Genomic DNA, 14,068 nt, shown 5'->3' with positions numbered 1-14,068 from the left:
ACACATAAAAAACACAGGGTAAGAGTGAGAATAGTACAGAGGAAGCCATCCAGCTTCCAGAGCTCCTTTAAAAATACTTTACTACTTACTTGAGTCACAACTTTTACCTTTGATAATCTTTTGCTAAAGACACTACTATTTTGTTTGTTTTTGTAGGCTACCCCAGTTCAAAGAGGAGGCAAAGAGTTATGTGGGCACCAACATGAAAAAGGTAACATGACTTGGATGCTGACTGTACGTCTAATCTGCTTGCACATATTTCACTTCATTTTTTTCTTGTGTTGGATTTTATCATTGTTTTCTTGGCTGTTTATTACTCTGGAGTTCAATTATTAACTATTATTCAATAAGCTGGGAAAGGTGAATACTATAATAAGTTGCCTATATTAAAAACATCTCCAATATTCTGGTTTTGGCAAATTAATCTGCCATTTACACTACAAGTTTAAATTGAATGTTGCACAATTTTCTAAAAAAAAAAAAAAATCTGAACCCTGTTTGAGGAGGTGCTCGAGGGGGGTCAATTGTTGCTTCAATTATTTTGGCTGTCAAACATAATCCTTGTAAACCTTTATCAACCAGGAAACGGAAATGCTTAGTTTTTAATTTAAGTATTCCTTCTTTAGAAGGAAAAACTGTTGTTTTTGCAAAAAAATTTGTATTTAGCACCTTTATTTCAAAAGGTTTTTGAACTCTTTTTGTCATTATGCGACTATACGTTTTGGTAGCAAACAACTGACCCTCAGGATTTTGCTGATTTATTTATATTTGTTTGTTGTTTTTTGTGTGCATGCAAGTGTTTTAATAAACCTTTGTCGTAACGTTTTTGCACTTTTGACAATTTAAATACTTTAATTTAAAAAGTTTTTACACTTGTTTTTTTCTATGTATATTTGATAAATAAGCACATAAATTTTTCTCTATAACAAATGTTGGAAAGCTACAGGATTTTTTTTTAAACGTTGGAAGGCTACAGGTTTTTTTTTTAAACTCTGTCCTTGAAATGTGAAAATTACCTAGATTATTGACTCTTATTTACATCATAAAAATGTTTGTGTAATATCAAATCTTAAATTTATTACCCCCTTGAGCCATCAAAGACGTAAATGTCCACTTTGAAAAATGGTTGAAATAGAGGTTAGTAAAATCTTAACTGCTATTCCTTGACACATCCAAGTTGACGTTAAAAGAATCAAATTGTATTTGATCACTGAAGATGGTCACAAAATGTTATTTTTTCACATGTCCAAAAAATAATTCCCCTGCGACATATTTGTTATATTGAAAATAAAAGCTTTTTCTTCCATAAGAAGCATCAATATATAACTAAACATTTTTGCCATATTGTGCAGTCCAACTCATGTGTACTAGCAGAAAATGTTATGTCATTATGTAACCAAAGTTATTTATATTATATTTATATTTAAGGGGGGAAACCCATTATGTGCCTGACCAGTGAGCAGCAGCGTAAACAACTGATTAACCATTTGAATTAGAGTACTGTAATTCAGTTCAATTTTATTTATATAGCACCATTTCACAACAGATGTCATCTCAAGGCACTTTACAAAGTAAGTTCAATCAAATCATACAGACAGATTGGTCTAAAAGTTTTCAATCTATGGAAACCCAGCGGATTGCATCAAGTACTTGACAAGCAGCATTCATTCCTCCTGAAAGAGCATAGAGCCACAGTGGACAGTCGTCTGAATTGTCAATGGCTTTGCAGCAATCCCTTATACCGAGCATGCATATAGCAACAGTGAAGAGGAAAACTCACCTTAAATAGGAATGTAATATAGTAATAGTAATATCATCTTTATTGTCATTGAAACATACATTGAAACATACATTACAACGAAATTTGTTCTCTGCTTTTAACCCATCACCCTTGGAGAGCAGTGGGCTGCCACTGTGCAGCGCCCGGGGAGCAGTCTGGGGTTAAGGGTCTTGTTCAGGGACCCAGAGTACAAGCGCTGGGGATCGAACCGGGTACTTGCATCCTTCTCTGAGTGCAAGCGTGCTGCTCTAACCACTAGGCCAACACTCCCCCATAGGCCAACACTCCCCCATAAGGAAGAAACCTCCAGCGGAACCAGGCTCCATGTGAACGGCCATCTGTTGATCTACATGTCTGAACCATTGGCTTTGTGGTGTTACTCTGAAAGAGTCTAAGGCTCTCTTTTCTATTTCTTCAATGTAAAAATTGGCCACAATTGGTGACACTGGAGATCCCATAGCACAACCATGCTTCTTTCTCTAAAAGTGATCATTGAACTTGAAGTATGTTGTGGAAAGACAAAGGTCCAGTGGGGTACAGATCTGCCCTGGATTGACCAGGACTAATTTCACGTAGAACATTTGAATTTAGAAACTTTCCTGGTTGGGAAGCGAAACGTCTTCAGCTTCAGAATAGAAGTCCAATTAATTTATTATTTTTGAACCTTTTTTTGAGCTGGAGGTTTTGAACTGTATTTTGTGGACTCCCTGACAGTAAAGAATTACAATAGTCCAGTCTTGAAATAACAAATGTGTGGACTAGTTTTTCCACGTCACTTCTGGACAAAATATTTCTAATTTTGGCAATATTGCAGAAGTGAGAAAAGGAAAAATTATGGTAGACTAATCGCACAAATAAAGTCAAGATGGAAGATTCTTCCACTGTCCTACTAGGTAGACACGGTAAGGATGAATATACTCCCCCGAGTCAACTAATTGAATTCAATTGAAAAATACTTTATCAATCCCAAAGATAAATCAAATGCTGGTATAACTCGTAGGGCAGTTTTCCCCATAGGTTGAGAATTTACTTGTTTTACTTACGGAGTGGCTTTGAACTGAACAGCGTAGTGTATTGCTTGATGAGCAGCATTGGAATAAACTAGTGAAACTATGAACTCTATTTATTACAGAAATCCTCAATAACAACATAAATGAAAAATAATGTGGTTATTTACATTTTAAAAATTATTATGTGCATGAACAACAAATCTTTAGAATTAAGTGATCTTCAGATATTCAATTGTAAAACTATTTACAAAGTTGACAGTTTCTGTCTGGACAATTAATCTTTCATTGCTTTGGAAAAACAAAACAAAACTGAGGCCTGGAAAGTCTTCAGGGGCGGGTCCATTAATGCAATTTCCAAGCAATGACTAGTGCAGCTGCAGCCAATTGACTAAGGCAAGAGTAGATGTCTGCCCACTCATCAAATCCACTGGCCAGCTGTTCCATAATTGATCATTGGCTTTTGTCCAACCGGGATAGAAAAGAATTGACACAAAATAAAATATCACCAAGGAATCCTGATTTTCAGAGAACTGATCCCCTTTTTAAGTTGAATTTAAGATGTTTCAAACCAACGAAGCCAACGACCGGCCATTTTCTCAATAATCCACAATCACTAGAGCATTTAATCGACAAATAAAACATAAAAGGGTAGTGCAAAATGATGCACACTCATAGACAGTGTAGTTTAGGGAAACCAGACGTCCCCAATATCCAGGGATAGTCGCCTTTTGGAGGATCTGTGTCCGATTTCAACAAATTGTTGCGTGCAACAATAGTTATTGTAGTAGCTGTTGCCGCTACTGTTAGCGTTACAGACAGATTAGTGGAAGAGACAAGCGCTCCAGCAACCCCTAAATACTGTATTTTTTGGACCATAAGGCGTGTCGGATTAAAAGGCACACTCTGAATTAATGTGTCAATGTGTGTCTATGTCCACACATAAGCCGCCCTGGATTATAAAGCGCATCAAATATTCTTCCCAGGTGTGTAATATCACTCCGCCCCTTCCTCGTACACGGCTCTCCTGAGATTGAGAGCTATGGCGAGTGGAGGCCTAGTGGTTATAGCAGTGCGCTTGCGCTCTGAGAAGGTTGCAAGTACCCGGTTCGATCCCCACAGCCTGCACTTTGGGTCCCTGAGCAAGACCCTTAACCTCGGTTGCTCCCCAGGCGCCGCACAGTGGCAGCCCACACCTCCCCAAGGGGATGGGTTAAGATGCAGAAGTGAATTTCTCCATTGTGAGATCAATAAAGTTCAATTCTTCTTCTTCTTCTTCTTCTTCTTCTTCTTCTTCTTCTTCTTCTTCTTCTTATTATTATTATTATTATTATTATTATTATTATTATTATTATTATCCATCTCTGTCGGGAGGACAGAGTAGTTGCACTACACTGCCCTGTTTCTAACATAAGGCTAAAATAAACGGAACCTTTATATTGAATTAACATACTTTGTTTATTGTTGCTAGCGCGTACTGCAGGCGCAGGGTGCCTTACATGAAAACATTTCTAGTTTAGACATTACAGTCAGGCAGTCTTGTAGACTGCTCAGGCATCGTGTTACTTTACCAATCAGGTAGTCACACAGTGTACTGTAATGCTCCAAATATCCATTGAGTTAAGAGGCTTTGTTGCTTACTAAAGTCGTACTTACAGATTTTTGAGCACATTGTACCACATAAAATCAGTCAGGAAGCACAAGTGTGGTAACCATATAAAACGCTCACTATTGAGTTTTGAAAACATTTAAGGATTTTAAGTGTGCCTTATAGTCCGAAAAATATGGTAATTGGATATTTAAAATGTCTGCTAGGTCCAGTGTTACATGTTTTTTTTTTTTTTTAAGTTTATTGATCTTTTAGAAGATGTACTTGTAAACTTATCCCATTATAATTTATGTAAGTTGAAAATGATCTCCCAACGACATTATCGTTTAGATATAGATTTTCTTTGAGCATTGGGAGACTATTCTAGACAGTAACAAATATAGTTATATGTACATAAAACATAGCCATACTTTTGCTTCAAAGAGATCTCTACATGACATTGAGCAATCAACTGTTGATTGTAAAGAAAATTGCAAAAACTTGCTTCTCTTTTTCTTTATTTTTAACCACATAACAAATGTTATATTATAATTTAGATGTAATTGTGGTTCTGTTCTGTTGACAATGGTAATGATGAAAGATGTTAAAAAAAAAAAATATTCAGTGCTTGATTGCTTTTTGCTTATTTGGTGCATTCATTTCTCCCTGCTGGATGGACATTCTGCAGTGTATAGATCCTGGTTTTGTGCATTACTCCAAACCCTCTTCTCATTGGCTACGTTCACATTGCAGGTCATGATGCACAATTCAGATTTTTTGCTAAAATCAGATTTTTTTGAGGTGGCCGTTCATACTACTATTAAATGCAATCGCCATCATACTTTTGTCTGAGTTGTTCAAAACCGCAAAGCGACCCAAATGCACAGATAACAGAAAGAGACCTCACACAGCAGGACACTGTTTACGAAGTAAGGGTGAATGTAATTGTTTCTAGAAGTGTTCAATAAAGTTTTGTTTAAAAAAAAAAAAAAAACTTGAAAAGAAAAAAACTCGGATACCTGCCGGCATTTCTTATTATTATTACAAAGCTGTTGAGCAATGGGAGCCAACACACATCATAGCAGGATGAAGTAAGGTAAGAAGAAAGCAGCACACCTATTAACGTTTTTTTGGAGCGCTAACTACTGTGTGTGGATGTGTAGTGAGAGAAGGTTGGAATTGGGCCATATACACTGCCATGAAAAAGACACAAATGGGTCGCATATGGGGAAAAAGAACGGATTTGGGTTGCATTTCCCTGCTGTGGGAACGTAGCCATTTTGACATCTGAACCTGTCATGCATGGATGTTCCTTCTTAAATATGTCAAATGAAGGCTAATTGTTATATCACTAATCACGGGCACCTGCCTCCTCCTTTTTTCTTCTGAGGCTTACAATATCTTGTGGAAAAACAAACGTGTGCAGGTAAGGAAGTTGGCTTAAAATGGTCTATAGGATGGGAAATCTTTCTGTGGTACCTTTTCTCAGAATCAGAAATACTTTAATAATCCCAGAGGGAAATTATTTTCTCTGCTCTTTCAAAGATGTCATGGTGTAGTAATTTAACCATGTCTCACCCATCTTTGTGTGAATGCATTATCATATACGTTTTTCTCTTTGGTAAGATCCTTTTATGGAATTATATTAAAAAAAATAAAAAAATTCATTGAATTCCCAGTGCTTTCTCTGGGAAACTAAGAAAAATATAGATAGTACTTACAAATAATAATGTTTAATTGCAATGCACAGCCACAATCCTCCAAATGTGTATTATTCAATGTGAATTATGCCACTTCATAGTTCATAAGTGAATCATTGGCGCCACCTTGTGGAACATATAAATCATATTTTAAAAAATTCCCACTTACCTACAACTATCTATATTAAAGACATGCATATCAGGTTAACATTCAGACAAACTTCAAAAAGGATGTATAATTTCATACCGTCAACAGAGCATATGCCTTAGTAACATTCAACATGCTGATGCCTGTAGAGATGGAGTTCGTGGAATATTTTCTTATTTCTCTGGGTGTTGCAAACTTGAATTTGCTGAGATTTCCATTCCTGGGAAGACTGGCAGCTGTCTTCGCCACTTACTGGATTTTACTTACTGTTATATTAAAGAAAGAATGTTGTATTTGTGATGTCAAGCAGACTCCTAATTAAGTAGAGACTGACAATTTGAAAATATCACAATAGATACACAATTAGGTATTGAGTATACAAAATTGCAAAATTAGGAACATTTGGGCATAACTGACTGCTAAAGCAGTGCTTCAAATAGAATCCTTGGCTTGTATAAAGTATGCTTCAACAGGCAGTAGAGGTATAAGTAAGCATGCTGTATGACGGCTTAACTAAATCAGTGGTTCTCAAACTTTTTTTTTAACAAAAACTCATAGAGATCTCTACATGACATTGAGCAATGTCATTTTTTCAACAAATAATCCAGCTTAATCACTGCCAATCAACATAGCTCTAAGTCACTCTTCTCTATACTCAACAATACTATCAAACCCCAGGACTCTTTCTCCCCAAACTTTTACACAACCTCCTTCTGCAATGGCATCATGTCATACTTCACAGGAAAAATCAAGAATATTCACCAGAACCTTGGATCAACGGCTCATCTCAGCACCTCAGCAGATCTCCCCTCGCCTACACATTAATTCTCCTCCTTCCATCTTCCCACTGTCTCGGAAATCACAGAGCTCATCAGGAAATCCAAACCATCCACCTGTCAATTGGACCCCTTCCCAACACAACTTGTTAAAACCTTCCTCCCCTCTCTGGTTCCCCTCATCTCTGCTATCATCCGCACCTCCCTCAACACTGGAACTATCCCTACTCTCAAAACTGCTGCCATCACCCCAATTGTAAAAAAAAAAAAAAACAAAAAAAAAAAAACCTGGTGCCGACCCCATCAACTTCAACAACCTCCGTCCTATCTCTAATTTACCCTTCATTTCCAAAATTCTTAAAAAAAACAGTTGCCTCCCAGCTCCATTCTCACCTATCTGCGAACAGCCTGTATGAAGAATTTCGGTCTGGTTTCCGGCCACTCCATAGCGCTGAAACAGCACTCATCAAAATCACCAATGACCTCCTCATGGCATCTGATTCTGGACTACTCACCATCGTCATTTTCCTCGACCTGAGTGCAGCCTTTGACACCATCTGTCACACCACCCTCCTCAGTAGACTTTCTTTCATTGGCATCACTAACACTCCGTTGGACTGGTTTATTTCCTACTTCTCTGGCTGCACTCAGTTCATTCAACTGAAGACCCTCAAATCCACCCCCTCCCCCGTCACCTCAGCCGTGCCCCAGGGCTCTGTACTTGGGCCCCTCCTCTTCATCATCTATCTCCTTCCCCTTGGCAATATCTTCTGCGAATTTAATATCCACTTTCATTGCTATGCCGATGACACCCAGCTCTACCTCTCCACGCAACCATCGTCCTCTCTTGCTCCCACCTCCCTCACAGATTGCATCTATGAAATAAAAGCCTGGTTCACCAACAACTTCCTTCAATTAAACAGTAGTAAAACTGAGGTTCTCCTCATTGGCACCAAATCAACTCTTTCCAAAACTGACAGTTTCCCACTTATTAGTGACAGTTCCTCCATCTCCCCCTCCCCCCAGGTTAAGAGTCTGGGTGTCATCCTTGATAGCACCCTATCTTTTCAATCCCATACCAATAACATTACCCGGTCTGCCTACCTCCACTTAAGAAACATCAACCGCCTCCACCCTCCCTTACCACACGCACTGCTGCCATACTTGTGCACAGCCTTGTCACCTCCCGACTGGATTACTGCAACTCACTCCTCTTTGGCCATCCTCAGAAATCACTCCATAAACTACAACTGGTCCAGAACTCAGCTGCTCGCATCATAACAAGAACTCCCTCTATCCACCACATCACTCCGGTCCTCCGACAGCTCCACTGGCTCCCCGTGCAGTTCCGCATTCAATACAAAATTCTCATGGTGACATTCAAGGCCTTTCACCACCTTCCCCATCGCCCCCCCCCCCCCGCATATCTGTGCTCTTAGATCCTCATCTGCTTTACACCTGTCAGTCCCTTCTGCCCGTCTCACCACCATTGGGAGCAGAGCATTCAGCCGCTCTGCTCCCCCGCCTCTGGAACTCTCTACCACCCCTACTTAGAAACATGGACTCACTTCTCCATTTCAAATCACAACTCAAAACTCATCTATTTAAGACAGCCTATTCTCTATAATTATCAATTTCCCTGTCCCAGCCTTTGTATTTTTTTATTTTTTTTGTTTTGATTTTGTTTCTGACATTGTTTTTTATCCTTTTGTACGATGACCTTGAGTGTCCAGAAAGGCGCCTTTTAAATAAAATGTATTATTATTATTATTATTTTTATTATTATTATTATTATTATTATTATTATTAAAATTTGTTTTACTGATGTACTCAGAGATGCTGAATAAAAATGCACACGAAACGTGATCAACTATTAACCAATAAAACAGACATTGCACACGTCAATTAATGCCCTCTGGGCTTTTGACAAGCAACAGAGGACTGAGACCCTGAGGGAAAGAGACTATTTTAAAGAAGAAAAACTTTATGGGACTAATAGCACTTTACTTAGTGAGACCCCTGTGCTTGGTGGGCCGCTGCCAGCTTTTTCAGATCTGGACATCCGTCCGTCCGTCCGTCCGTCCGTCCGTCTTCTTCCGCTTATCCGGGGTCGGGTCGCGGGGGTTGCAGCTTCAGTAGGGAGGCCCAGACGTCCCTCTCCCCGGCCACTTGGGCCAGCTCCTCAGGAGGAATCCCAAGGCGTTCCCAGGCCAGCCGGGAGACATAGTCCCTCCAGCGTGTCCTGGGTCTTCCCCTGGGCCTCCTCCCGGTGGGACGTGCCCTGAACACCTCACCAGGGAGATCTGGACATTTGACACTGAATTGTGAAAGCTTTCTGGATGGGAAGCGAAACATCTTCAAACTTCGGAAAAAAGTCCAGTTGTTTTGTTTTTTAACTTTTTTTGGAATGATCATGACCTGGATGACTGACAATCTTCACCAGTATATTGCAAGCCATTTTGGGAAGGACACCCTTGGAGTAGTGCGTGAGTATGAGAAATTGCTTAGAACATATGCATATTATAGAAACCATCTTCATTTCAATTTGAGATGTAGACAGCAAAGACTCTTCCCCAACAGCTTAAGACTAAATTCTACCATTAAGGGACACAGGGCAGACGAAATACTTAGGAATGTACAAAACAAGCTGCTTAGTGAGAGGATAAGACAGACCCACTTGACCATTGAAGCCCTCTCTTACAAAATAGATTAGACAAAGCAGAAGCTGTCCAATATTGTCCCTGAAACCTTGATTGAAGAAGTTTTCAGTTTTGTTGATAAGGTACAGCTTTTACTGCACCAGCAAACAAAGGAAAGGCAAAAAGCTAAAGTGAAAAAATTACAACAGAAAGCAGCATCAACACAAGGTGCCAATATACGACAGGAGGAGGCCACCAACATCAATGTCCAGGACAAGTGGGTTAAAAACCTGTCTAGCAGGTCACTGACGAAACCAGAGATGAATGTACTGGGTAAAGGCCTGAATTTTGCCATTTCCTCACAAGAAATACCTATTGTGGAACTTATCACTGCCATGGAATCTGCCATCAGGAACAACAATCTGACTGAAACAGGCAGAACAACTCAGGATGAAAATAACAGCTACCCTATCCAGCACCAAACCACCTCCTTCTAATCACACGCCACTGGAAAGGAAAGCCATAACATCTCTTAGCCAGGACCAAAGCATTACCATATTACCAGCAGACAAAGGAAGATGCACGGTGGTCCTCAACACTTGGGACTATCAGGACAAAATTCTCACTCTGAGTGACACCACCATGTATGAGTCTTTGAAAAGAGATCCAACCAACACCTACAAAATGAAAATCACAGGCTACCTTCAACAACTAGAAAAAGACAAGATAATTAACCGTTCATCTTATTATAGATTGTATCCAGGGGAAGACATTCCATGCTTATACGGACTCCCAAAAATTCACAAGGAAGGAACACCACTCAGACCCATTGTCAGCAGCATTAACTCTGTAACATATAACATTGCTAAACAGCTTGCTAGTATTTTAGCCCCCCTGGTGGGAAACACCCCACAACACATAGACAAATTCCAAGGACTTTGCAAACAAAACCAAACATTTAAAGATGGCGCCAAGAGAAACTCTGGTGTCGTTTGGTGTCACTTCACTTTTCACTTGCATGCCTTCCTCAGAGGCAATAAGAACAGTCAAGAAACGTGACTTAAACAACAAGACAGTGACCTAAACAACAGGACGATTTTCACTCCGGACCAGATCTGCACCCTACTGGACCTTTCTCTTTCCACAACCTATTTCAAGTTCAATGATCATTTTTACAGACAGAAGCATGGTTGTGCCATGGGATCTCCAGTGTCACCAATTGTAGCCAATCTTTACATGGAAGAAATGGAAAAGAGAGCTTTGGGCACCTTCAGAGTAACACCACCCAGCCAGTAGTTTAGATATGTGGATGACACATTTGTCAAAATCCAGTTAAAAGAAGTGGAAGCTTTCACAAGACACATCAACTTGGTGGACAACAACATCAAGTTTACCAGAGAGGATGTAAAATAACAACAAGCTACCTTTTCTGGACTGTTTGGTGGTGAGCATTTGAGGAGATGGAAACCTTAAAATTGAAGTGTATAGGAAACCCACTCGCACAGACCGATATCTTGTTTTTGACTCACACCACCCACTGGAGCACAAACTTTCTGTCATCAGGACCTTACATCACCGGGCAGAGCATGTCCCTACTAAAACAGAAGGTAAGCACAAAGAACAGAAACACATCAAAGATGCCCTCCAAACCTGTGGGTACCCTAACTGGGTGTTTGTCAAATCAGCAAGAAAATCCAAAAGACATGCTGCAGAAGATAATGGTGAAAAGAATAAACGCAAAAACATTGTCATCCCATTTGTTGCTGGAGTCTCTGAAAAGCTCAAGAGGATTTTCTCCAAACACAAAATCCCATCCATACATCCATCCATCTTCTTCCACTTATCCGGGGTCAGGTCAAGAGGTAGCAGCTTTTGTAGGGAGGCCCAGGCGTCCCTCTCCCCAGACACTTGGGCCATCTCCTCCGGGGGAATCCCAAGGCGTTCCCAGGCCAGCCGAGACACATAGTCCCTCCAGCGTGTCCTGGTTCTCCCTCTGGGTCTCCTCCCGGTGGGACGTGCCCTGAACACCTCACCAGGGAGGCGTCCATGAGGCATCCTAACCAGATCCCAGAGCCACCTCAACTGGCTCCTCTCAACTTGGAGGAGCAGCGGCTCAACTCTGAGTCCTTCCAGGATGACTGAGCTCCTCACCCTATCTCTAAGGGAAAGCCTAGACACACTACAGAGAAAACTCATTTCAGCCGCTTGTATCCGGGATCTCGTTCTTTCGGTCATGACCCAAAGCTCATGACCATAGATGAGGGTAGGAACGTAGATTGACCGGTAAATCGAGAGCTTTGCCTTTTGGCTCAGCTCTCTTTTCACCACAACGGACCGGTACAGCACCTGCTTCACAGCAGACACCGCACCAATCCACCTGTCGATCTCCTGCTCCATCTTCCCCTCATTCATGAACAAGACCCCAATATACTTAAACTCCTCCACTAGGGGCAGCACATCCTCCCCAACCCAGGTAAAATCCCAGTACATTTCAAACCAAACAGGACCCTCAGACAGAGGCTGGTGCATCCTAAGGACATAACCCCCAAACCTAAGATGAGTGGAGTGGTGTATGCAGTTCAGTGCAGTGAGGAATGTTATGATCTTTATATTGGAGAAACCAAACAACCTCTCCACAGATGCATGGCTCAACACAGGAGAGCTACCTCCTCAGGACAAGACTCTGCTGTCCACCTACAGCTTAAGGACAAAGGACCAAAATGCTCTGGTTTATGTGACCAAAATGTTCACATAAACAGGACTAATTTCACTCCGGACCGGATCTGCACCCTACTGGACCTTTGCCTTTCCAAAACCTATTTAAAGTTAAATGATCATTTTTACAAATGGAAGCATGGTAGTACCATGGGATCTCCAGTGTCACCAATTGTAGCCAATCTTTACATGGAAGAAATGGAAAAGAGAGCTTTGGGCACCTTCAGATGGTTCGAAGGGGGGGGGGGGTAGGGGGTGAAGGAAGCCATTTATGTTAAGAGAGAAACAACTTTAAACAGAGGAGGAAGACTCAGGTTTCATCATTAAAAACTTTAAAAAACTTACCTCAATACCATGCATTACCATACCATTACATCTCTCCTGTAAGCCAGGCCAACAATGATCCTAACGACTCCCTATTGCAAAGGGGTGGACAAGTTTGAGGTTAATTTGCAGGCCAACAATGACCCTAATTTGCATGTTATCTAAGCCATAACAAGGCCTATTTGGTCAATAATATAAAGCTTGGAACTCCACACTACTCCAGACATTTGAATTGAGAAAGCTTTCTGGATGGGAAGCGAAACGTCTTCAAACTTCGGAAAAAGTCCAGTTGTTTAGTTTTTTAACATTTTAATTGGAATGATCATGACCTGGATGACTGAGAATCTTCACCAGCAAGTAGGCCGAGTGTTTTGATGCCTTGTCAGGATGTTTTTTTTTGACAGATGCTCCTGTAACTGTGAAGGCTTAATTGCCTTGTTAGAGAAAACCTGCTCACATAGCAGGCACATCCGGCAGATGTACATTTGTGGGTGATGTAATAAATCCATCATTTATATAATTTGCATTGTACTGCCTGCATTTCTTCTTGTTTTCCACCAAATTTTATTGTAATGTGTGTGATTAAATGTGGTTACATTATCGTGCTTGTCTACGTTTTCATTGGTTATTTAAGTTTTAGCCAGCGAAGATGAGGTCACAGCTGTCAAAAGTAGCGTTTGTGTTTCCGGGTTTCGCTGCTGCTGCAGGGGATTTGTTAGCCCGTTACTATGGAGACCGTTCCTGCTCGGCTTGTCCGATGGTGATCAGGGAGCAGAGGGGAGAGCTCCAGGGGCGACGTCTGGGTTTACTCTCTTTTACCCAACAGTGGAAGCAGCAGACTCAGGTTCTTGGTCCCAGACAATAGCTTTATTTTTAGTTGGGAAACCATGAAAGTTTAAAATGCTCAAATGAACTTTGTACAACCCAAATTGTGGCGACCCCATTTGTCCCTGAGTTCCCCCATACCAACCCTCACAGGTCCAGTGCCCCCCAAAATGTTTATAAGGCCCCATTGAGAAACCATACTCTAAATGTTTCTTTACATGAATAATTGTTCTTACTGATTAAACAATGGACTTGTCTTAAGTTATTGCTGGTGTCTTTCTTTCTTGGCATTGTGCTTACACACACCACTACACTACAGGACTGTCAAAACTATCATCCTTACAAGATGTCTTATGCTGATGATCACTGCATTTCCAAAAATGCAATGATATTTCATATTTCTAACACAGCTTTTCCATTCTGGCTTTCCTTGTTTAATATGTAATGTTGTGATTGTGGATTCTGTTTATTTTTGTATGCTTAAAGTTATATTAAGATAATTTTAGAACCTGCAAAATGCAAGATCATTTTAAATATGTCCTACATTCTAAAATCCTAGAACTGAA

At 40.5% G+C, this 14,068-nt stretch overlaps 1 protein-coding gene across 1 annotated transcript in view; it reads left to right on the top strand.

Annotated features, from left to right (window-relative positions):
- Positions 1-14,068, top strand: part of gbf1 (golgi brefeldin A resistant guanine nucleotide exchange factor 1) — a 237,306-nt gene that overhangs the window by 108,562 nt on the left and 114,676 nt on the right. Inside the window, exons 8-9 of the mRNA XM_036130640.1 lie at positions 157-211; positions 5,766-5,801. Of these exons, the coding sequence (XP_035986533.1) occupies positions 157-211; positions 5,766-5,801 (91 nt within the window). The remainder of the gene's footprint in view (positions 1-156; positions 212-5,765; positions 5,802-14,068) is intronic.

The sequence above is a fragment of the Fundulus heteroclitus genome, unplaced genomic scaffold, assembly GCF_011125445.2.
Source record: "Fundulus heteroclitus isolate FHET01 unplaced genomic scaffold, MU-UCD_Fhet_4.1 scaffold_37, whole genome shotgun sequence".
Classification (NCBI taxonomy): Eukaryota; Metazoa; Chordata; class Actinopteri; order Cyprinodontiformes; family Fundulidae; genus Fundulus; species Fundulus heteroclitus.
The sequence above is the reverse complement of the archived record's forward strand: the minus strand, read 5'-3'. Positions and strand labels throughout refer to the sequence as shown.